This window comes from Rhinopithecus roxellana, chromosome 15, assembly GCF_007565055.1.
Source record: "Rhinopithecus roxellana isolate Shanxi Qingling chromosome 15, ASM756505v1, whole genome shotgun sequence".
In the NCBI taxonomy this organism is placed as follows: domain Eukaryota; kingdom Metazoa; phylum Chordata; class Mammalia; order Primates; family Cercopithecidae; genus Rhinopithecus; species Rhinopithecus roxellana.
In genome coordinates this window covers 54,815,959-54,842,626 of record NC_044563.1, presented here as the reverse complement: position 1 = coordinate 54,842,626, position 26,668 = coordinate 54,815,959, and the positions used below count along the sequence as shown (strand labels likewise).

General features: G+C 38.9%; 1 protein-coding gene across 10 annotated transcripts in view; it reads right to left on the bottom strand.

Moving 5' to 3' along the window:
* Positions 1–558: 558 nt before the first annotated feature.
* PAK1 (p21 (RAC1) activated kinase 1) overlaps positions 559–26,668 on the bottom strand; it is a 150,189-nt gene continuing 124,079 nt past the window's right edge. For 9 of the 10 annotated variants that reach the window (XM_030917939.1, XM_030917941.1, XM_030917937.1 and 6 more), the window contains 7 exons: positions 22,635–22,683; positions 17,213–17,325; positions 14,058–14,175; positions 10,712–10,811; positions 9,472–9,668; positions 6,136–6,273; positions 559–1,898 (listed from right to left, as the gene is read on the bottom strand). In XM_030917939.1, coding sequence (XP_030773799.1) covers positions 1,812–1,898; positions 6,136–6,273; positions 9,472–9,668; positions 10,712–10,811; positions 14,058–14,175; positions 17,213–17,325; positions 22,635–22,683 — 802 coding nt within the window. In that variant the 3' untranslated portion in view covers positions 559–1,811. The remainder of the gene's footprint in view (positions 1,899–6,135; positions 6,274–9,471; positions 9,669–10,711; positions 10,812–14,057; positions 14,176–17,212; positions 17,326–22,634; positions 22,684–26,668) is intronic. The other variant, XM_010365786.2, reaches the window with a different exon arrangement.

Sequence of the window (26,668 nt, the reverse complement as noted above, 5' to 3'; positions counted from 1 at the left end):
GAATAATAAATGAACTAGAGCTACACACAAACTAGGTACATATATCTTAAAAACATAATCTTGAGTGGAAACAATAACAGGCACAAAAGAACGTATCTATTATGATATGTTTATTTAAAGTTCAAAAACTGGCCGAACTAAAATCTACTTGTATTGGAACACACCTGAATGTGATGAAAGTATAGAGAAAAGCAAGAAAGTTATTTAAATAAAAGTCAAGACAAGTGGTTACCTCTTGAGTGGGGGCTATAATGAGAAAGGGAAGGACAAGATAGAGAAGGTTCTTATTATCAGTGTTCCATTTCTTGATTTGATGGATACAAGTGTGTTTATAATTATTCTTTAAACAATACAAATGGTTTTGGCCCATTTCTCTTAATTTATATTTAACATAAAAGTGTTAAAAAGAAAGAATACACATTCAAGTATATAGTGGTAAAGGGGCATCCTATTTGCAACTTACCACTCTGAAATTGTTCAGAAAGAAACTATTCATTATTTCATATAAAAAATTAGAAAAGGAAAGAGAGAACAAAAGAAAAAAGGCATACTGCAATAGAATACTTTCATCTCCTTTTATTGACGGACATAGAAATTTATGCTGCAGAGGCAGTAGTACCTCAGAGCATGAGAAGGTAGTCAATAGGGCTGACATGACAAGTCACAATGCTGGCCTGGGGTCCCACCATAGTGGGAGAACCAAAACCACAAAAATAGCAGGAGGTAGCAAACATCCCCAATGCCCAATGTAAGCATTTCCATTGGCAAAGAGCTTGGCCATGCATCTTAAAAACAGGGTCCCCTCACAGCTGGCAGGGTATCATGTCAGGCTGCCAAATCCATCCAGAACTAACATGCAGTCTCTAATCTGGAGACTCTTCATTGTGACCAAAAGATTTAGACCATTAGAAGATCCAAGTTAATCTTTCAGCTCCTTACCCCAGGCAGAAAAAGGGGCTGAGTTCCTGAAACATCACACAAGTAGAGCTGGACAGGTGCTGATGCCCAGCCTTGCTCTAAAAGTAGTCACCTTTTTTCCCCTGACTTCTCAACAATGCTCCCACTCAGTATGTGCCCTAGAAAACCTCTCAATGTTATAAACAAGGGACAAGATAGGGGCAGCAGCCTAGGGTATGCAGGGAATCAAAAGCTGCTACATAGCCGAGAGCATTTCACAAGAAACAGCATGGGAACACTATTGGGTCAAGGTCCTCCCAAACAGCTGCTAGAAGCACACATAAAGAAAAATGTGGTTGTTCTCCCATGTCAGGATCAGCTGTGCCAAAGTCATGGTCCAGGAAGCTGAGCCTCTTCATATCCCTGGCAGATTATCAAACCCCATGGCATTCCCAAGCTGTTCCAGTTTTCAAGTAAAATGAGGTGTCTGGGCAGTTCGGTCACAGAAAAGCAAGCACTAAAGAAATCTCAACTGATTACAAATTGATATTATCAAACCATAAATTTATATAGTCAAGAATTAATTATAGGGGATGGTTATGAAGGAGGTGAGGATTTTGCCATATGGAAGACTAGAAGCATTTATTCATATAAACTCTTAATCAAACCACCCTCATATCCATGAATTGGGAGGAAATTTCTTATTTAGAAGTGGCCATCATCTGATTAGTCATTCAGTTGCCGTTCTCTTCAATGCTGGACACATGGTTTCCAAGGGTCAAAGTCTTGAGAGCACTAGATCAGGAAATGGGAGAAGCAAGGCAAGGAGAAGAGGGCACCAGGAGTTGGAATTTCTGAAATGTGCATTTATCTCACAGAAGGCTTGGCACAATGAGGCTGGGGTGGGTGTGGTTTTAGTGATTGTTCTTTGTTGCCTCCTTTGCTGCAGCAATCAGTGGAGTGAGGCTAGAGAGGGGCTTGGCAATCTTCAGGAACTGATGCTAGAAGGGAGAAAAATAGCAAAAGACACATGACTATTTACCATTCTTCCCCAGTAAGCGTTACAAGACATAAGGGCATCCTTGTTTGTAAAGGGTGCTGTGTGGAAAGCTTCCGATCATCCCCGAATTGAAGGACATCTTAAAACAGACCACTTTGGAAAACCGTTCGGCAGCATCTACTTACAGATAAACATATATCTACCTATACCCTAGTAGTTACAATCCTAGGTATATTCCCAAAAGAAAACAGTTTGTATAGCCACCAAAAGATATACACAGAAATGTTCATAGAAGATTTGCTTATAATAGCCAATAACCAGAAAGAATCCAAATGTCCAAGAGAATGGAAAAATGAATAGTGTTATATTCATATAATACTACACAGAAAACTACACAGCAATAAAATAAGTAATTGGTACACTGACAATGGGTTGAATCTCACAGACATGTTAAGGGAAAGAAGTTAGACAAGCGAGTTCATATTGTTTTATTCCATTTCTTCTGAGGTAAACCTAAACCATGGTGATAATCAGAATAATAATTACCTCTGGGGAAGGTATTGAAAGATCATGACCCAGTAGTATATTGCAATACTGCAGTTTAGGAGAATTGATCTAGGAATTTATTGTTCTATCCTCAAATCCAATAATGCTAATTCATTTAGTAAAAAGTTCAGTAGCTTGGTCCTTTCCCAAATCACTTTCACTGCACTGTACTTTGGGCCATACCTTCAACCTTTAATGACTATTTAGGAGAAAATATATGAAAATTGCATCTATATTTTCAGTAAAACTGTTACGGAAAACAATTCCCTTTTTTTTTTTCTGAGGCAGAGTCTCACTCTGTTGCCCAGGCTGGAGTGCAGTGGTATGGTGTCGGCTCACTGCAACCTCCGCCTCCCGGGTTCAAGCAATTCTCCTGCCACAACCTCCTGAATAGCTGGGACTACAGGCACCCACCACCATGCCTGGCTAATTTTTGTATTTTTAGTAGAGACGGGGTTTCGCCATACTGTCCAGGCTGGTCTCGAACTCCTGACCTCAAGTGATCCACCAGCCTCAGCCTCCCAAAGTGCTGGGATTACAGGCATGAGCCACCATGCCTGGCCTAACAATTCCTTATGTAATTCTCAGAGCCTCTTATCCAAAAATGGTGTTTGTTTGTTTTTTTAAAAACATTTAGTAGTAAAAAAGCTTTGTGTCTTAAAGATGTAGGATATTTCTTCTATTTGATAAAAAATATAGGAACTATCACATTTCCTTTTCTGCCCTGGCTACCAGGAAATTGAGAACCAAATTTGACCTCTAAGCATAATTATTCAACTCACATGAACATATCTGATTCTTCTGCCATACTTCTAATTCCCTTGATTAGTCATATTGTATATATGTACACACACACACACACACACACACACACAGAAAGAGAGGGAAACATATATACAATATTCTTTGCTGAGAATTTTTTCAACTTCTATTGGGACAGAGATAGTATAAAGAGCTACTGAGAACAAGAAGGTACTATTACTATGAAAGGAATAAAAGATCCTAGCTAAATCATGAAGATAGGAATTCCAATATATATCATCCTATGTATTTTTGTCCATAAGTGTGTTCTCACAGGAGAAACAGATGTGAAGCTTTTATGATTTACGATTCTCAAAGTCATGGTTTTCAATATTACAATGTACACCAACAAGTTAAAAAGCCAGCTTTCTCAGATCACATGTTTCTACAATTCCCCTAAGTTGAGAGCAGCATGATCCAACACCGAACTGGGAGGACTCAGTTTCCTTCTCTGTCTAATAAACAAAACAGACTAGATGAGCCCTAAGGGCTTTCCAGTTGTGATACTCTTTTAGCCTGTAAGAGCAGTGGCCAAGAGCATACACACTTCAGAGCCAAACAGGCTGAAATCCTGGATCTGCCACATATCAGCTATCATGGAAAAGTTACTAAACACTTGAAACCTCAGTTTCCTCATCTGTAAAAATGAGAATAACAGAACCTATAACTCATAGAGTTGTTGTGAAGGACAATATATAAAGTGCTTAGTGCCTAAATATATAAAGTGTTTAGTGCCTAAAATATGGTAAAGATTCAATATAATGCATTTATTACTAGTTATATTACTGTATCAGGAAGAAAACTTTAGAGGGCACTAACCTTTCAAGAACTATAATTTGGTACTTAATTAAGAATGGTATCTTTACTAATCACAGGCTTAGCATATCGTATTTACACATTTCCCAGTGCCTACAGTTTGCAGAATACAACTCTCATGAACAGCAAAAGGGGTCCTACATTGTACTAAGAGACTTAGTCCCAACAGATACTAGAGACTAATGGGTTACACTTGGCAGAACCCAGATCTCATATCTAATAGGCCAGTACTCCATAATCAGTAACCTCAATTACAAAGAGATGATAAATATGTTCCAGAGGATGATATTCCAATGTAGGTTCTTTCAGCAATTTCATTCAATTCAATAAATATTTTTTGAGTACCTATCCTGAGTCAGGTTCTAGGTAAAACATGAAACTCAGGGATTAATAAAATAGAGGTTATAATCCAGTAGGAAAGATTCATAATTAACACAGGGCAGTATGCTAGGTCCTGCCCTGCCCTGTCCTGCTCTGTCACTCCTGGGCTTTATAATACGAAAATAAATGACAGTGCATGCCTTCGTAAAGTTGCACATGATACTTACTATTAAATCACTAGTGGGCAATACAATAAAAGAACACTTGTTATAAGAAATTGTACTTGAAACATGTATGTTAAATACAAATGATGTGGTCTGCTAAAGGCAATTTTTGCAACCATGTAAAATTATCAGGATTAGGCGGGTGGGAGTATGAAAGGCCTGGTAAACCCCTAACTCCGGGTTTCTCCACAAACTGGCAAAACCTCACTCTCAACAAGTAGAGTATCATTGCCATTATCTGAGGATTTCCAGCAAAGAAAGTGTAAAGACTCCAAAAGCCATACTCACTAATTATCTTCTAAACTTATGTTCCATGGATGGGCATGGTGGCTCATGCCATGCCTCTAATTCCACACTTTGGGAGGCTATAGCGGGCAGATCGTTTGAGCCCAGCCTGAGCAACATGGCAAAACCCTGTCTTTACAGAAAATATAAAAATTAGGCAGCTATGGTGGTGCACGCTTGTAGTCCCAGCTACTCTGGAGGCTGAAGTGGGAGGATCAGCAGAACCTGGGGAGGTTGGGGCTGCAGTGAGCCATGACTGCACCACTGCACTCCAGCCTGGGCAACAGACAGAGATCCTGTCTCAAAAAATAAACATAAATAAAATAAAATAAACGCATGTTCCTTTGCTAAAAATGTATCCTTTGAGCTAATCCCAGCAAAAATATAATTTGTGTAAGATTTGGATGTCAGAGAGCCATTTCTCAACAAGATTCAAACAAACTCTGCCAGACTAATTCAAACAGAACAAAGGATGTGCTAATGAAAGATACAAGCAGGCCAGGCATGGTGGCTCATGCCTGTAGTCCCAGCACTTTGGGAAACCAAAGTGGTCACATCGCCTGAACCCAGGAATTTGAGACCAGCCTGGCTAACACAGCAAAACCCTGTCTCTACAAAAACCTTTTTAAAAAATTAGCCAGGTATGGTGGCATGTACCTGTAGTCCCAGCTACTTGGGAGGCTGAGGTGGGAAGATCACTTGAGTGAACCCAGGAGAGGAAAACTGCAGTGAGACAAAATCACCCCATTGTACACTCCTGCCCAGGTGACAGAGTGAGACCCTGTGGGGAGGTGAGAGTAAAGGAGAGGGGGAAGGGGAGGGGGAGGGGGAGGGAGAGGGAGAGGAAAGGAAAGGAAGGAAGGAAAGGAAGGAAGGAAAGGGAAAGGAAGGAAAAGGAAAGAAAAGAAAGGGAAAGGAAGAAGAAAGGAAAGAAAGGAAAGGAAGGAAGGAAGGAAGCAACCAAGAAAGCTACAAGCAAAGCTCAACAGGTGCTCAGAAAATAGATTGTAAACTGAGCCTAGGAGAACGTGTAGAGTTTTAACAGGCCGAGAAAGAGGCTAAGAAAATAAATGAGCAAAGGCCCAGGGATAAAAGTTAGGGCAGCAGGAACAGAGTGAGGGTAGGAAATGGTAAAAAAGAAGCCTAGTTCTATAATATCTAGTACCTTACAGACAAACATGAAGTAAAAAAGGCCTGGTTTAATGATTCCCTGAATTAGGTGCTTCCCTGCACAGGGACAGTTACCTGCAGCAGCTCTTTAGCTGAACCTCTCTTCTCCACATCCATCTCAAGACAGCGGTTCAGAAAGTCCCGGAAGATAGCTGACAGCTTCTCTGGGTTCTGAAGTTCTGGGGTCCCATTGGTGGCAATGAGGTACAAGGCCTGGTAATAAAAATGATGAATCACCTTGAACTCCAACTGAGGCTCTCTCTTGTTCTCCATATACACATTCTAGAAATATGGTCAGCTGCTTTATGCTCTAGGATGCAAAGTAGCAGCTGTGTATATATACTGGAAAGAGTATGACCTAAGGATCAGGTTGAACATTTAAAGGCCATGAAACTATGTGCAACTTCCCTATCTGTAAAGTAGGGATGATGATAATGCCCATCTCACATGTCTGTAAAAATAAAATAGTGTATTTGAAAGTACTTTGTAAACTTACGAAATATGTTACAGACCTAAGGGTTTATTATTATTCTTTTTTTTTTTTTTCTTTTTGAGACAGAGTCTCGCTCTGTCACCCAGGCTGGAGTGTAGTGGCAAGATCTTGGCTCACTGCAACCTCCACCTCCTGGCTTCAAGCGTTTCTCCTGCCTCAGCCTCGCAAGTAGCTGGGATTACAGGTGCCCACCACTACACCCGGCTACTTTTTGTATTTTTAGTAGAGACAGGGTTTCACCATGTTGGCCAGGCTGGTCTCGAACTCCTAGACTCAAGTGATCCACCTGCCTCAACCTCCCAGAGTACTGGGATTACAGATGTGAGCCACTATGCCCGGCTTTATTATTATTCTTGCTTACACATCTGAAGGGTTTATTATCCATTTAGCCTGTTGAGTTAAACATCTGCCCAGCTACTGGCAGAAATTATTCCCGGTGCCTTCACCTCAATCATCCAAGAACTGATCTCTTCTAGCAGGAGAGGAATATTAAATATAAGTGAAAACTGTTGCCACCCTGGTCCCCTAAATGAAGCATCTCCTGGGAAAGGTAAAGAAAAACACAGTAAGACCAAATCTTTACAATCACTCAGCACTTAATTCAAAGAGTACTTACATAAGCACTGTCTAATTTAATGGCCACAATTAACTCTGGGCAAGAATTATCATCCTCACTTCACAGATAAGGTACAGAAACATAAAAAGATATGTCTAGGGCCGGGCGTGGTGGCTCACTCCTGTAATCCCAGCACTTTGGGAGGCTGAGGTGGGTGGATCACCTGAGGTCAGAAGTTCGAGACCATCGAGACCAACCTGATCAATATGGCGAAATCTGGTCTCTACTAAAAATACAAAACTTAGCTGGGCATGGTGGAAGATACCTGTAATCCCAGCTACTCAGGAGGCTGAGGCAGGAGAATCGCTTGAACCCGGAAGGTGGAAGTTGCGGTGAGCTGAGATCACACCATTGCACTCTAGCCTGGGTGACAGAGTGAGACTCCGTCTCAAAAAAAAAAAAAAATGTGTGTGTGTGTGTGTGTGTGTGTGTGTGTGTGTGTGTGTGTCTAGGATCACTCTGTCTTGTTTCCAACATATCCCAGCAATTATTATCTTCAAATCTCTGCAAGGCCATTCTAAGGCAGGAAAGAATATGTTGCATGTGGAGTCAGACGCAAAGCTGGGACCAAAGGATAGAAACTACAGAAGGTAGTTTCAGTTTGGTGCACTGAAGCAATTTCCAATAATCAGAGATATCCAAGGATGGCATGAGCATGTAGATAACTACCAGCAACAGTGCACAGGAAATTTCTGCACTGGCTGGGAGGTGGGAATAAATGAGATCAGAGTAAATTTCACATTTGCCCACACCAAGATTACCAACCTATTTGCATCTGTGTTGATATGCTCTGTTACAAGGGATAAATTGTCCATGCTAATCTAATGTCCTTTACTTCAGTACTTGATCGAACCCCTCTCATCGACTTAAGGATATCACTTCTATAGTTGTCACTTCCTTTTTGTACATGACCATTTTCCTCCTCTCCACTAAATCATTCCCATTAGCACACAGACATCATCTTTTAGAAAAACCCTCCCTTGACTCCATTTTAAGATAGTGTTCCATTTTTGTAACCCTTCCCAGCAAAATTCCTTTAAGAGAAAAAAAACCTGTTTATACATGCCATCTCGACGTCCTCTTCTTCCACTTTCATGAATTTAATTAGACTTTCATCCCCATCTCTCTACTGACAACTGATTGTTAAGGTCATTAAGAACCTCTACATTGGCAAATCCAATGTTCATTTCTCAGTTTCATCTTAACCTATCAATCACATTTGACACATCATCTACCCTCCTCCTCCTTCGGGAAGCACACTGTTCCATTCATCTCCAGGACACTTCACCTCCAAGACACTTCTCTGTTCTCTCACACTAGAAAGGCCACTCCTTGGTCTACTTTGCTAGTTCCTCCAACCTGTAAACAGTGGAATAACCTAGAGCTCAGTACTCAAATCTCTTTTCTTTAACAGTACTCATTCTCTAGGTAAGTGATCTCATCTACCTCTGATTTTAAATACCAACTATATATTATCTACTAATAAATTTATGTTTATTGTCCTGACCCCTCACCCTTGAACTCCAGACTCTTAAGCCAAACTCTACTCCCAGCTCCACTTAAATGTCTAATTAACACTTCAAATCAGCACATTCAAAACCAACTCTTAATTACCCAACTTAAGTATGCTCTTCACCATTTCAACAGATGGCAACTGAATTTTTTCAGCAATTCAGACCAAAAATTGTGTAGTCATTGCTGATTCCTCTTTCTCTAATATTCAGTTCATCCTGTCAGCTAGTCCTTCAAGACATTTCCTGAGTCTGACCACTTCTCACTTCCACTCCTACCAAGACACCACCACTCTGAACTATTACAACAGTCTCTCGCAGTCTATTTTCCATAAAAGTAGCCAAAATGATCTGTTTAAAACATAAATCAGATCACATTACTCCTCCGCTCAAAACCGTCTAATGACTTCCCAACTCTGCAGAATAAAATAACTTACGAGAGAGAACTTCCCTCTCTACTCTAAAATAGCGCACCTCTTCCTCCATTACTCTCTTAACTTCCTTACTTTGCTTTTTCTCACAGCATTTACCATCTGTTACTACATATTAATTTATTTTCATTAGAATAGTTTCTTGCACTTGAAAGAGACTCAGATAGTTGTTGAATAAATGAATGAGTGACTTCTAATATTCCTTTTCTTTGACCATTTATATTTTAAGTTCAACAGTGACTAGTTGTATCCAGAAAAGGGATCTCCAGGTTGAAAGCCAGAGAGAATAGCCTGGATTCTTATTTCCTGGGACTAGAGACAATAGCCCAAATAAATTGAAATAGGAATGGTAACACTCACTCTCAGAGGGTTTTCATTGAGGTATGGAGGCTCCCCTTCAATCATTTCGATGGCCATGATGCCCAGGGACCAGATGTCAACCTTGGGCCCATAGGCCTTTCGTGTCACAACCTCTGGTGCCATCCAGTATGGGGTTCCCACCATGGTGCTCCGTTTGCTCTGCTCTGGGGTTATCTGTGCACAGAATCCAAAATCAGCTAGAAAAGAAAAATAAGAGAAAGAACATACATTTAGGATATACACTCACTTCAGTAAGTGTTGACTGTGTGCCTACACATAGGTGACAAGATCTGCCTGGCTTCCAGCTCTGCTATCCTTTGTCTCTCCAAAGTCACTTGACTGCCACCTTCATGTCTAGCTCCTAGCCTATTTCCTATTGAACCCTGAAGAGAAATAGGAGGAATATAAGAAACACCATCTCTGGCCTCCTATCTCTCCTCAAACCAGGGGACTTAGTGTTAAAGTCCAAGCTGCCCATTTTGGTCTTGATTGCTTGTCCCAATTCTGCTTTGTTCTTGAAAAACCATTCTCACATTCTCAAATATGGCAACGAGGTCCTTGCCTTATTTCTTGGGCACGAGTCCTTGATTTAAACCCCAATCACCTATGACTAAGCATGGCCCTGTTTTTATGCCCCAGGCCCAGGGCTGCTAGCAATCCTTCCATAAACTGCCCATCCACCCATAACATAGCCTGTTTTTCTGGTCTACTGGTCTTTACACCTTTGAACAAAATGTTCTGCTTGCTGTGGTTTTCACATTATATTGCAATTATAAATTTATTTAATATTAGGAAGTCTTTGAGAGTACGGATTATATCTTCTTACTTGTCCTCATATCCCTAGAAGGATTGGCATGTACTAGAAATTCAATAAAAGTTTGCTGAATAACTGAATGAAAGAAATTACGCAAAACCCTTTTTTCTAATTATCTATTAAATGTCTTCCATACTAGATTGAGAAGGCAGGGAAAATGTACTCTCAGTGACCATCACAGGACCTAGCACAGAGTAAGCATTCAGCCAAGTTTTTTGTGGTTGTTGTTAAATGTATACATGAATGAAAAAATAATGAAATGATATCCTATGATTAATATAGAAGAATATAAAACAGCCCTCATATCCCATGAAATAATAAAGACCCTTTGGTGAGAGTCGTAGTTACTATTATATGATGACCATCTCACAGGAGACAGGGCCCCACAGGGAGAGAAGTATTATCATTCCTAAGGCTCCTACTTACTTAGCTTGACAGAGCCATCCATTCCCAACAGAATATTGTCACTCTTGATGTCTCTGTGAATGACCTGGTTCGAATGCAAAAACTCCAGAGCCTGCAGACACTATTGAAGTGGTGTGGGCAGGGGGAGAAAGAAAGGACATACATATAATACAGAAGACTTAATAGAAAATCAACTAATTCAACCTCTTCACTTTAAAATAAAGGAAGTAAGGCCCCAACGAGTAAAAGGACTTGCCCCAAAGCACTCGCAGAGCCAGATCTAGAACCAAGTCTTCCATCTCCCAGCTAAACATTCTTTTAACACTCCATGCTGCCTTTCACCTTAAAATAGTTTTTTAAGTAAAGGAGTTCCTCCAATGTATTTTTTTTTTTTTTTTAATTAGATCCTTGGTAAAGAACCTAAGGCCCAAGAGAAATTACTGAAGAAAAATGGAAAGGATCTTATAATGACAGACTGGAGGAAAACAACAAATAAGGGTCATATTTGAGGAAGCAGACATATGGAAGTGATACTAGAAGCAGTAAGTTAGCAGAATAATCTTATTTTGGTGAGGAGATATTTTATACTATTTCGGATATGCTGAATTTGACATCTGAAGACAAATGTCCAGTAGGCAACTGAATTTATAACTCTTAGTTTCCATACAGAGGTAAATATTTACAAGTCATTTGGGAAGAGATGATTTTTGTTTAAGTTATAGAAATGGTTGAACCTGGCAAAGGGTATAAGAGAAAGAGAAGAACCTTGGAAAACACCTATGGTACACAGGCAGAATGAATAACAAAGAGACACAATGGTACAATTAAAATGCCTGGTTCTGTTGCTACCCCACTAACTATATAATTCTGGACTCCCATCTATAAAATGTGGGAATCAGATGAGATCATCTCAGCTTTTCTACTAAATCAATAATTTGCTTTCATTGATCCAAAACTAATTTTTTAGAAACTTCTACCAATTAAAAAACACTAAAGATATAAGTGAACAGGAAAATACTATTTAAATGGTCCTAACCTAATACTTCACTTTCTAAGAATATACCAATGGCTAAATTAAGAATAAAACAATATCCAGAATTGGGTTTTCCCCGAAAATGTAAGAGCTGCTCTTCTTACAAGGGTGGAGACATCTCAGGATGTCAGAAATTATGATGAAAAAGAATGATCTTGAGAAATTGGAACCTCATACATTGCTGGCAGGAGTGTAAAACAGTACAGCTACTACAGAAATGGTTTGGCAGTTCCTCAAAAGTTGAGTACAGAGTTGTCATATGACCAGCAATCCACCTGTAGTTATATACCCATGAGAATGAGAACATACCTCCATACAAAAACTGGTATATAAGTGTTCATAGAGTAATTTTTTATTTTTTATAACAGCCGAAAACAGAAACAACTCAAATGTCCATTCTATTACTTGGCAATAAAAAGGAATGAGGTACTGATACATGCTACAAAATGGATGATTCTTTGAAACACAATGCTAGCTAAGTAAAATAAGCCAATTACAAAAGAACAAATATTACATGATTCCATTTATATAAAATGCCCAGTACAGGGAAACTACAGAGGTAGAAAATAGATTAGCGGTTACAGAGGGCTGGGAGAGTCAGGGCAGGAGACATGGGGAGTGACTGTTAATGGATATTAATTTCCTCTTTGGAGTGATAAAAAGCATCTAAAATTCATTATGATGGTGGTTGTACAACTCTATGAATATACTAAAAGCTAGTGAATTATATACTCTAAATGGGTGAATTATATCTCAGTAAAGATGTTTTAAAAAGGAGATGATCTCTATTAGAACTGAAGAATAGTAATACCATCTATTATACAACATTAACATTTTTTTCCAAGTGCTTTTTCATCCATATAGCACCCCTAAGGTATATACAGTGTGAATGTTGCAATTTCCATTTTATAGATTAATAATGAGGCAAAATGATTTCCCAAAGTATACGTATGTATGTATTCTCCACTAGTGAAACTTGGTTCCTGAGGGTAAGCAGGTGGGGTGAAAAAAATCTTAGGTATTACAATGGTTTATGACGCTCCAAAGGGCCAGAGTATGTAAACAGTTGACCTATGTATCTGTGATATTAAAATTTCATGGCAGGGAGTATGATTAGGAAAAAGGCTCCTTAAGAAGGAGACAATGAAAAGAAGGTTAAGAAATACTGCATTAGTAGTGGAACAAGGAAAAAAAGTCAGACCCCCTAAGAATCCCAGCCTGGTGTTAATTCCATTAATTAATTCCAATTACTTGTGAATATTCTAGATCCCAAAGTTGTTTGCAAAGGGGACCATATTTTCTAGGGCAGTACTGATTTCACATTTTATTTTTCCTAACACTGATTAAATATGTAACTACATAATTTCAGCAGTATGCCTTCAGATCTTGCACCATCAAACCCCAATCACACTATTATACTCATCCCCACAAAATTCTGAACCTCATCTCATTTTCTATGCTTCCCCTAATTTCCTAACTTTTCTATTATGTTGGTGCAAAAGCAATTGTGGTTTTTGGCATTTTTTTTTTTTTTAAGTAATGGCAAAAACTGCAATTACTTTTGCATTACTGGGCCACCAGAAAGTTCCAGTCTGTCATCAGCAAAACACCCAATATCTTCAACGTCTCTGAATATTCCCTTTATCTTCTTGCTCTAATGGAAATGAAATGTGGTTATTCCCTGAGGACACTGTCCAGGCCTTCTGGAGGGCTTTTTTTCTTCTTACATCAGCATATTATCGATTCTAGACATTTAATAGCAATGAGGAGAAAGGGAATATCTATTTGAGCTTTTTTTTTTTTTTTTCTGGAAGCATTTTACCCTAGATTTTTGCTGGCTTGCTTTTATATATCATTCAGATGTTTACTCAAATCCATAGCAAAACCTTCCCTGACTATCCTGTCTAAAATAGAACTTCCTCCATCACTACCTTCTTACTCTGCTTTATTTTCCTTATAGCACATAAATAAAGCAAGAAAGCAGAATAAAAATGATTAAAATATATGCCCAGATAAAAGAGATAAAGGAATATATAATAATGTGCTTAGAGTGGTTATCTTTAAGACTGGAATTACGAGTGACTTTTTACAATATATACTATCTAGTACTTTATAATTTTTCTACATTGGGTAGAATAAAGTTATCTTTAAAGAAAAAAAATCATGGTGATAGAAATGACAAACACACGTACAATACAGGAATGATAGGAGTGTCAGCAGTAATTTCTACCAATTCCACAGAGCCCAGACTGAGATCTCACTGGGTAGGGAACTTCAGGAGACAGGAATACGGAGGCAGCTTTCTACCCAAGACTGCTTGGCCCTTGGCCTTACCTCACGGCACACAGCTGCAATCTGGCCTTCATCCATGCATGTTTCTGTCACTACGTCTGTCAAGGAGCCTCCAGCCAAGTATTCCATAACAACCCATAGCTCATCTCCCACGAGGTAACTGCAGGAATACAGATAAAGGGTGAGAGGGAACAATCAGAGTACTCTAAGCCATGGCACTGGGTTTCAAAGGCTAAGCATATACCCAGAGTGAAACTACGTCTTAGCACAAAGTAAAGTAAAAGGTTCTTTACTTTGGGGAAAAGCAGAATCTGGGGGACAAAATCACTAACTGAATTTCTCAAGGATGCTCTTGGAGAAAACCAAGCATACATATTCTGTGAAACCCCAAAGGGCAGAACTAAGATCACTAGCTTAAAGTGATACAATAAAATTGCATTTCATCACAACACAAAGGAAGACATTCTAAAATTAGAAAGACTGACATGATTCCCGCACCTCTAGAAGCATCCAAACATTTTGCAATGATAGGATTTAGAGTCCATGTTACCCAAAGAAGAGAGAGCTACTAACCCTCCCAGAGAGTCCTACCAGATCTGAGATCTATGAGACCAAGTATTGGGTCTTGTTTAAGACTCTATCCCCAGAGTCCAGCACAGCAAATGCCAATATTTACTAAATAAATCAATGAATGAAATAAAAGATAACTATAAATATTAAATGAAATAATGTTTATGAGTCCCTTAAAAGCTGCAAAGTGTTGTATACATAGTCATTATGCTGACAATTGACCTCTACTTTGACTGTCTGTGATTCAAGAATGGAATGAATTTAGCAAGGGCTTACAGAGCCAAAGCCATCTGATAAGCCAAGGCTACCATTTAGTAAGGTATCCCTGGAGAGATTGTGGGCTCACATGAGTTAGAAGTGATAGCTTCACTCAGGGGTTGGATCACTCAACCCTATTACATGATAAATAAAAAGGTCACTTAGCCTATCTGGTCAATGTTTCCTTACTATAGAACTGGACAAATAAAAACAAGGTGAGCCTAGAGCCCTAAAGTCTTCTGCCAGTCTTGGACAAAGACGCTGGATTGGAAAAAAAACATTTCTTGCACTGGCTTGAACTGTGTGGTATCATCTTATCTTCATCCTGTTATTGGGAACACTGCTGGACAGATGTGGAGACTGTTGGAAGATTTTAACAAATGCACTAAAGCAAAGGGTAAGATTTGAATCCTATTTTTTTGACTACTAATCGACTGCTCTTTCCATAAAACTTTGTGTTCTGATTTATAATTTTTAAATGTCCATGACAAATAAACATGACAGACTAAGTGTTTCTTCAACAATCTCTTTTGAGAGAGAAGACTATGGAGATTTGAACTGCTATGGTCTGAATGTTTGTGTCCCTCACAAGTTATATGTTGAAACTCTAATCACTAATGTTATTAGGAGGTGGGGCTTTGGAAGGTGATTACATCATGAGGGTTCTGCCCATGAGTTCATCCATATGTGATGGAGTTCCCTCTGGGACATCTCACAAAAACCACAGACCCTCATTTGCAACACCTTCACTGAATGCTCAGGTTAAGATCTTCTTCTATGATCTTACAAAGTGTACTTTTTTCTATACCAGACCAGGAACTATTTGAGGGCAAAGATAGCATTATTTACTTCTGATTTCCAGAGTAAAAGCCTCTGGGAATACCAGTAAAGGTATGATTAATAAACAAATCTATAAGTCTCTTAATCCTACTCCCAGAACACAAATTCCTTCAATAACATGGTCTTATCATTTAGATGCATCCACTGATGGGTAACTCACCATTTTGTGAGACAGGCCATACCCTTACTGACAGCTTTCATTTTTCCATATCCTGAGCCAAAATCTAAAACCCCTGTCGCCTTCAGTAGTTTGCACGAGCTATATTCTCTGTATAATAAGTTCTGAAAGAGATGATAAGGTACTAACTTTCAGAGGATTCTTCAGAGCCAGTCAGGACCCACGATAAGGAGACATAACCATCTCAAAGAAAAAGGGTTTATTCTTTACAGTGTTGGGAATGTCAAAGTTCAACTCTTTTCCTCTTTAAGGAAACTGAAGCTTACTAGTGTTTTAGATGCAGAATAAGAAGGCACCCTTATGAAATCTACCAGTAACAGGAAGAGGTAGCTGGTCATGCAATATAAGAGGTAAAGAAATTAGAGCCCAAGATATAGCCCAATTTCACCTCCACCTATGATGTCTCTGAACCCTGGGCAAGAAGCTTAACTTTTTTTTTGTTCAGGTATCGGAGAAAAGAACCTGATATAATAGAAAGGGCATTGATATTGGTGCTAGGAATATTCAAATTCAAAACACTGCTTTGCTGTTTTATGGCTTACTACTCTTGGACAAGTTATTAACATCTATAAACCTCAGTTTCCTCATCTGTAAAATATGGATAAAAAACCCTATCTCACAATGAGATACTGTTCATGAAAGTGCTTAGTACAAAATAAAGCACAATACAAATATTATATACAACCACTCTTACTATTTTGAAAAACAATTTTCATGAGCTGGAATGATGGGCTAAAACAATAAAAATGAGACTTAATGAAGATAGTGAAAAAGTTCTGTATTTCCAGTTTAATGCAAGCTATGTAAAAAAAAAAAATCAGAAATTTTAGTTGACTGCAAACTTACTAGGAGTCAAAGCACACGCCCTAAAAGATAAAACAAGAATGAAATCATTAAGCTGTGTTGAGTTTAGAAAGAGTCCCACTCTCTCTGTAGTGGTCAGATCTCAAATGAAACATCTAGTTCTGCACATTGCATTTTAAGAGAACATAAACAAACAAGGAGTTATGCAGGAGGATGAGCAGAATAAGGAAAGATTTGGGATATAAAATGAGTTAAGGACCTAGATGTTTGACTCAGGCAGATGGGCTGGTAGGTTTCCCTTAGGCAAAACAAACAGTAATAGGATCAACTGTTACAAGCTACACGGTGGTAGAGTTCAGCCTAATACAGAAGGATTTCCCAGCAATAAAGGTGTCTAGCATTACACAGGGTCACCTACAGAGAGCTCAGCATCACAGAAGACTCTTAAATGGAGGCAGTTCTGAGTGCTGGCACTGCCCTCTTCTCTGACAGTCCACCAATCAGTCCCAAAGGCCCTATCCCTCTGATGGGACCCACCACTCCATACCTGTCCAAGTAATTCACAATGTTTGGGTTCTTGTTTTCCCTCATGACCAGGATCTCATTAATAATCAGCTCTTTCTTGGGCTGCTGCTGAAGATTCATCTGCTTAATGGCCACCTGAAATCAGAGTATATTCAATGTGCAACCATAGTCATTCCCATTTATTGAGCACCTACTAAGTACCAGACCTTAAGTACTCAGGAAACAAAGATGAGTAAGATACAGTCTTAGCCCTCGAGTAATTCACAATTTGTCTAGGTAGACCAGTGGTCTTCAAAGTGAGGTCTCAAGCCAGCATTACCATCATCTGGGAGCTTGTTGGAAATAAAAACCTGGGGTCTCACCCCAAATCTACTAAATCAGAAACTATGTGATGTAATAAGTCCTCCAGGTCACTGTGATATACACCAAAGTTTCAGAATCAAACTTTGGTGTAGAAAAATACTTTTAAAAAGTCACAACAGAAAAGAGATGCTATAACAGAGGTTCATACAAAATGCTAGCAAAACACAAAATATGGCAAAAGCCAAGAACTCTTTCAATCTGGCCAAGTATAGGGACTTCATAAAGGGAGAAGTGACTTTCTGAACCTGGTGTAGAAAGATAAATCAGAGTTGACCAGGTCAAGAAAGAATAGAAAAGGAGGATGAGAGCTCTATCTACAGAAATAAAAACAAATTTCCAGACAACATGAATATAAGGTATACTTTAGTTTCTAAGGTACTTGGTATCAATTCCTTCTATATGTAAGGTACTATTATAAGGTGTTCTCAAATTTGTTATTTCATTTAATCTTCAAAGACACCTTGTGTGCTAAATATTACTAATGATTCAACAGATGGGGAAACTGTGTTTCAGAGAGGATGTGACTTGCATACATAGCCATTCAACAGCAAAATCAGGATTAGAACCCTCAAAAGGGATGCCAAGTTATCCTGTACATGTAGCCAGATTAATTTTCCCCCACAGTACACATTTGATAACCTTGTTCAAAAACTTACATGGCTCCTGGTTGCCTAGAAATGTTTCTCAGTACGACATTCAAAGTTCTCATGATCTGGCCCCTACTTTACCTCCAACTCTATTCCTTCACAGAGGAGTGTTCATGGAGAACACTCCATGTTCTCCCTGGTATCTAGTTCCCCTTTCTTTGTTCACAATCTTCTCTTCATCTGGAACAGCCTGTATCATTTCCATATATTCAAAAGCTACTTAAGCTTTGTATCAAGCCAAAGGAAACTTCATTCTCCAAACCCAATATGCCTTTTCCCTTCTTTAAAGCCCTATAAGATCATATTTATCCCTCTTTTATGGAACTTACAACTTGCTATCATGTATAATGATTAGTTAGGGGTAGGGTATCAAGAAGTTTGAGGGCTTGACTGAAAGCCCAGAACCCCAATGCCAAACACAAGCCTTTACACACATAGAGTTGGTGCTCAAGAAATGTCTGCAGAAAGGAAGAGGGCAAGCGGGAAGTCAATAGGTTGGTAAGTACTTTGTTTTTAAATAAAAACAACAAAAAAATGGCAATGGGCTCCTCTATACCATAGGAGTATACTTTAAATTATTTTCTAAGTGTTCATTCTCTAGAGATATTTTGCCTTTTTCCTGCTTAGTGGACAAGAACACGAACATCTAATAGAACGAAGTTGTCTTTCTAGAAGCAGCAAGAAGTATAAAGAAGGAATGATTCAAACTTTTATGTGACAAATCCCTGACTCTATTATTTCTTCAAGTCAAGAATGGACAGTCTTTTGCAGAGACCAAGTTAATCATTAAGAATAGAAGTAATTCCGTAAAAAAATCTGACCACCTCCATTCCCTACCTCAAGTAAGGAAAAATTGCTTTGGAGTGGAGTTTCCTGTTAGGTCAGGCTTCTGGTCTGGTGGCAGCTGTCTATAACAGCTGAGCATTAGTTTTTCCTAACGTTTGAAAAGCAACATGTTGATCTAAAGATATTAAGTATAGTTAGCCCTTATAACACACATTAAGGACTGGAGCCAGAAGAATGTCTTTTGAGTTACTCATGCCATCTTGGAGGATGGGACACTGCTTATGAACCTCACAGTGGTCACTGCTGGCAGCAGCAAGGAAGGAGAGGCATAAAGAGGCTAACACGGAGGCTGGGGCAGGACATGGGAGTCCTTTTCTTTTTTCTTTTCCTTTTGAGACAGAGTCTTGCTCTGTTGCCTAGGCTGGAGTGCAATGGCAATCTGCTCACAGCAACCTCCGCCTCCCGGGTTCAAGCGATTCTCCTGCCTCAGCCTCCCGTGTAGCTGGGATTACAGGGATCCGCCATCACGCCTGGCTAATTTTGGTATTTTTAGTAGAAACAGGGTTTCACCATGTTGGCCAGGCTGGTCTCGAACTCCTGACCTCATAATCTGCCTGCCTCGGCCTCCCAAAGTGCTGGGATTACAGGCGTGAGCCATTGTGCCCGGCCGGGAGCCCTTTTCAATAGCTACTAACTATGGGCTAGGCTGTGTCCTTCATCTATCAGACCCCACCTATATAGGCTAGGATATAGCATTCCTATAACAGAAAAAGAACTAGACTTGAGATCTGAGAACTTAAGCTCAGGACCTGTCACTTACTGACCTTGACCAATCACAAGCTCTCTGAGCCTCAGTCTCTTCATTAATACATTGAAGATAATCTCAACCTTGATTCCCCTCTTCTCAGGATTGTTTTGAATACCAAGTGAGACAATGGCAAATGCATTACTCACATATAAGTAAATAAGCAATAAAGTTAGACAATAATGAAAATGGTAATCATAGTAATAATAGCATTTAATAAGTACTTGGCACAGCAACCACTCTCCCACCACTACTGTTTATCAAATACCAACTGTGTGCCAGGCTCTGTGCTAGATGCCCTACTTATATTATCACAGTAAAACCTAACAGCCCTGCAAAGTAAGAATCATGATCTGCATTTTCAGGTATTGAGGCGAAGACTCATAAGAAAATTCTAAGGTCATAATCAATACCCACAGGTCCATGTGACTCCAAAGGCTCTTCCAGTCTGTTCTTTCTATTATACACATTCTCTCTAAAAACACACTTGAAAAATAATTGTTGATCTGTAACTGGAAGACTTCCCAGTACCAACATTCTTCCTATATGTGAGACAATAGGTCTGCCCTTCTCAGCTGGATAACCCCCAATAAGCATGCACTCACAAAGACCGCACTCACAAAGACCGAGAGCATCCTGCTGACTCCACTAAAGATTTATTCTCCCTGGGGCAGGAAATGAAGCCTTCCTGACCACACTGCATTAGCCACCCTGATGGACTCCCTTTCATTCATAGTTTTGTAACCACAAGGCAGGCATACAATGATATTTAAATTTCTCTTTCCTCTGGCCAGCTTCTCACACAGCCAGCCTCCAGGCCTTTCAGGAACCACCATCATCACCTACCTGCCTCCCATCAAGGACTGTGAGGCCTGAGAGGCCAGAAACATGACAAGGGACTCTAGTATCTAACCTCAGCTCTGTTGTGCTCTTGCGGCCCAAAACACACAGGATTAGGCGTCAAAGATTCTAAACCAGTCCCTGCTAATCGCTGACAGTACAACTTTGCAAAAAAGTTATTATACACCCTGAGCCTCAAATTCCTCAGCAGTAAAGAAAAAATAGTATTACCTACCCCATAGAGTTCTTTTCAGGATTGGTATAACCTTCTTTATTTTAATCTCTGCATCATATTCACCATCATTAAAATGTCATGATAATACTATCCTTCTTTCCTCACCATTATTTTTACTTTAAGGCAGATTTCTGTCAATATTACAAGGCTTTTATATGTACACAAAGGAAATTGCGGTCTCTTACATTTACACATGATTTTAATGTCTGTGAACTTTCACAGAATTCTTAGCATAAGGTGTGGCATAAAGCAAATGCTTTGTGGAATACATACATATGCATATGAGTAAAAATGAATAAATATGAATATGTAGTTCATAAAGTTTATAATGCATTTTCACATGTATTGCTGTACTGAATTCTTTCAACACTTTTGTGGACATTTTATCATGCACATTTTATAAATATATAAAATTCAGGCTCAGAGAGGTCAGATGACTTGCCCAAGGATATATAAGTAGCTAAAGGCTCATAAGCATCTAGTTCTTTGGATTCTCACGTCAAAGAACAATGAATAAATCTTTAACCATAATAATGATTTTTAAAACTTGGCCTACCCTAGGTGGAGCCTTAATATTTGGCTTTAACACTTGTAAAAACTCACGAGAGCCTAGTGAGATACATGCTACCGCTATTAACCATGACTTCTCCAGGATGCCACGTGGTTTCAACCACCAAAAATATAGAAGCACGTGTCTAGCAGCCTCCCTTACAGAACCCCAACTCTATTTTCATTGGAAGAGGAGGTGCCTCTCTCAATTGCTGTGTCCCGGTACTCTCTGAAGAAATAACTTCTCTGGGGCAGCTGCTATCCAGTTCACTGGCTGACACTCCTACTCTGCAACCAAATATTAGAATGCAAGGAAACCTCAAGTACTCTATATTCCCTTCTTAACTTCCTTCTACTGAATATAAGACCTTGGGTCAGCAGGCTTTAGCTATAGTTCTCATGGCTTAATGAAATGAGAGGGACAAAAAGCTGCCTCCAAATAAATGAGGATTTCACTGTTCAGTGGAAAGTAAAGGTAGCACCAGTAGATTAGGAGTCAAGAGACATGGTTTAAATCTCCTGTAGATCAGATTTCTCCCCCAAGCCCCAGACCTGTATAAGCAACTATCCACGTAGCAATCAGGCAGTATCCAATTTCCTTTTCCTTTCTCCTTGAATAATATCACCCACTTGTAAACAATGTTCACATTCAGTCAATCATCTAATTCTGTCGAACCTACCTGCTAAGTATCTCTCAAATCCATCCACTTCCCTCCATCTAACTATTTCACCTTAGTCCAAACCTTAGGTTTCATCATGTTAGCCTGCTATTTGGCTCTTGTATGCTACAGTAAGAAACTAGAAATGTTCCAGCTGGGCGCAGTGGCTCACGCCTGTAATCCCAGCACTTTGGGAGGCCGAGGCAGGAAGATCACCTGAGGTCAGGAATTTGAGAGCAGCCTGGCCAACATGGTGAAACCCCATCTCTACTAAAAAATACAAAAATTAGCCAGGCATGGTGGCAGGTGCCTGTAATCCCAGCTACTCAGGAGACTGAGGCTGGAGAATTGCTTGAACCCAGGAGGCGGAGGTTGCAGTGAGCAGAGATCACGCCACTGCACTCCAGCCTGGATGACAGAGTGAGTCAACCCCATCTCAATTAAAAAAAAAAAAAAAAAAAGAAATTAGAAATGTTCCTATTGACCTAACAAGGGCTAAAAATTAATCCCAAATTAAAAGAAACAGAACTAAAGGGCAACAGTGGGTGGTAGATACTCACCTCCTGTCCTGTGGCCACATCCATTGCAGTGTACACGGTGCCTGACGCACTGAACAGTAAGGTGGCGGAGAAAGAAGGAAAAAAAATAGTGTTCAATGAAGTGATATTTGTCAAATGCAGTTCTACACACAATCTGTGAGTGTCAAAAACAACAGCAGTAAAAATAATCCTCTCCCTGCATCATCCATTCTCATACTTAAGAAGACATTAAGTGGTAGTAAATAGAATGTAGGCTCTAGTGCCCAAGAGACCCGAATTCCAACCTGCTACTTCTACCTAGTACCTACTAGGTAGGATCTTAAGAAAGTTATTTAACTTCTCTGAGCTTCACTTTCCTCATTTGTAAAGTGGACATAAGAGAATATAAGATAATTTAAATTGATTAGTTCATGTAAAGTACTTAGCCAATTGCATAACATATAACGGATGTTCAATATATATTAATTTCCTGTTCCTGCTTGCTTCTCTCTTCGCCTCCATCACCCTTGGCAAGTGGCTCTAATTTCTTCTGGCTTCAAACTCTTCATCTATAAAAGGGATAAGATTAGATCTATGATTTTCAACTAGGGGGTGAGAGGTGAGGAGAAAGGGGTCCTGGGGAGAATTTCAGAATGTATTTGGGGGTGAGCCAGCATGTCTTATATATTTATCAAAAAGCATTATGAACTTTTGGGGTGTCAGTAATATTCTTTTTCTTAATCTGGGTACTGGTTACATGGGCGTGTTCACTTTTTGAAAATTCATTGAGTTGTATACTTATATATGCTACCTTTAGTGAAAATTTCCATTAAAAAACTATAAATAGTAAAAAACTATAAAAACTTGAAGAACCACACTGAATAATCTAATCTCAAAGTTCCCTTCCCGCTCTAATATTATAGGATATACTTTGATCCTTTAAAATAAAATAATGGCTTTCAATCATTTATTCCATCAATAGGATATGCAAATTTTGTTTTCTGTAGTTTGTATTATAAAAGTGGTTTTTAGTTTTCATTTTTCAAACACAAAATGATATGAAATATACTCTTTCAAACATATATGTTCCCAGAAGATCTGAGGGTACCTCTGCCCCACCCCCAAGGTAAGAATGACCCCACTAGACACGTGTGTACACATATGTATGTAATTATACACACATTCATATATACAGACAGAGAAGGGGGGAAGAAATGCAGAAATAATGCTAGCAAAGTAATAATTCATTCAAAATAACTAAATCCATTCAAAATAACTAAAACCCTCATTTTATGCTTGGAACCATAAACCCTGTGTATTTACAGGTAAGTAATTTGTAAAACATATTTGTACCTATACATGCCATATGTTGGGTACACACGATGCAATTTGAAGAAAATTAAAATTCTGCTCTATTACAAGACTGCTTCCTAGGCAAGCCCTGAGATTATAATTCTTGGAGAAGTCAGGTCAATCCAGGGGGAAATGTCATGTGTAAGCATGCCTTGCAGCTAGAAACCATGGTCACCAGCTCCCTAACCATCACTCTCTAGTTGGGACCCTAGCTACATTCCTGGAAACTGTGATTATAACATATTGGCTATCAAATAAGGATTGGATGGCTTGCATAGGCAGTTATTTCTTCGCTGCCTGATTATCCTGCCCCTAGCTATCTTCTGTTATAAAGCTGGTATCTGTCTTCCTAACCCCATCCTTTCCTGATCCTACTAGATGTACTATTCTTAAAGGGCAAACATGCCCAAGCCTCAGGGCACTGGACATTTAGGAACTGTCTCCATGATTACAAAGTTCTAAAAAGCTACTCAGGCCCACTGGTTAATACCTATTTCTAACTTGAATAGACATATAATTAGACTATGAATTCCAAGTCCAAAAGAATAATAATCTTCAGGTCTTTAAGGAGAAATAAAAGCAAGCAAAAATTATAGTATTACCAATTCATCATATTGGTGTGGCATTTATATTTTTAAAATTATGCAGTGTGGAAACATGAGCATAGGTGCTTAATAAATATTTCATTCTTCCTTTAGCACTAACAGACCTGTCAAGTAAGCAAGGAAAGAACACTGTGCAGATGTTGCCTATTTATAGGTCTCGTACATCAGTAACTAAAAAACAAAACAAAAAAAAAGTCACAAAAGTTCTGGAGTTTTGTAAAAGGCCCTCAATTTACAATCTGTCTTCCTTAAATTTACAGGAAGAAACTCCAGTCCAGAGAAGAAACGTGACTTGCCTATGCTTGTCCATGTACATTTCTGCTATATTCTTAATATCTCAATTTCACTACCTAAAGGAAATACCATCCCACATTACTCTGAGGTAAGCAAAATATTTTCTTTCTCAAGGTGTTAAATACCTTACACCAGTTCAGACTCACAAAAGCATGTCTAGTCTGAAAAACACTGCAACCAGAAAAAAAATGAGATCCACTCAAGCCCAGAGTTGTTTTGAGGATTAAACAATAAATGCAAATAACAGATGTGAACTGTAGAATGCTGTATAAACATAACCTCCCTATATTATGCAATCTTTTATCTTATTTTCAGAAATTCTTGGGTGTATAATTAAAAAAAAAAAAAAGAAAATTTCAATGACATCATTAGCAACAAAGCTTTCATTCCACTAACACTGAGAGCCAGACATTTTTATTTTTCAGTTTCTTTTTATCTCTTTTGGTGGGTCTTTAGAAATCTCATTATTTTTATTTTTTATAGAGAGGTATAACTTAATTTGCACAAATCTTAAGTGTACAACTGATTTTTATATATCTACACACCTATGTGTTCACTATCAAGATCACCCCCAAAGATTCCCTCATGACTATTCCTACTCAACATCCTCCTCCCAGAAATAACTACACTGTTCTGACTTCTATTATCATACATTAGTTTGCTTGTTCTTGAATTTCATATAAATAGAATGACATAGTATCTGCTCTTTTATATCTGGCTTCTTTCACTCAAAAAAATGGCCAAATACTTTCAAAAGACACTACAGTCATTACCCCCAAAGATTCCTTCATGCCTAATCCCACTCTACATCCTCCTCCCAGAAATAACCACTATTCTGACTTCTATTATCATATATTACTTGTGCCTATTCTTGAATTTCATATAAATCAATTGAGACAGTATCTGCTTTTTCATATCTGGCTTCTTTCACTCAAAATAACAGCCAAACACTTTAAAAACACAGGACAGTCATGTGTCACATAACGATGTTTCAGTCAACAATGGACCACATATGATGGTGGTCCCATAAGATTATGATGGAGCTGAAAAATTCCTATCACCCAGTAACACTGTAGCAGTTACAACGTCATAGCACAATTACTTTGTTTTTTAATAAATGTAATGTACAGTCTAAGTGTACAGGGTTTATAAAGTCTACAGTACTGTACACAGTAATGTCCTAGGTCTCCACATTCACTCACCACTCACTGACTCACCCAGAGCAACTTCCAGTCCTACAAGCTCCATCCATGGTAAGTGCCCTATACAAATACACCTTTTTTTTTTTAACCTTTTATGCTGTATTTTTACCATACCTTTTCTATGTTTAGATATACAACTACCATTGTGTTACAACTGCCTACAGTATTCAGTACAGTAACATGCTGTACAGGCTTGTAGCCTAGGAGCAAGAGGCTACATCATATAGCCTAGGTGTGTAGTAGGCTATACTATTTAGTTTTGTGTTCACTCTATGATGCTCACATGACAAAATTGCCTAAGGATGAACTTCTCAGAACATATCCCCTTTGTTAAGCGACATATGACTATACAATTGTTTGCCTATCTTTTTCTGTTGACTTGAGGTCCTTGAAAGCACAGATTGTCTCTGAATTCATAGTGCCTAGCACACAATAGGAACTCAGTTAAGATTTGCTGAATTCATTACACTGAGGGCAGCATACAAGATACAGAGAAGGATGAATGCCAGATGGATAAATTCTGGCATCTACCTAGAAAAATAGGTCCTATCACACTAGTAGCAGGGTTTGTATTTCTGGGTCTTCCATTTTATATTAGTGCTGTTGGAGCTCAGTACTAGGA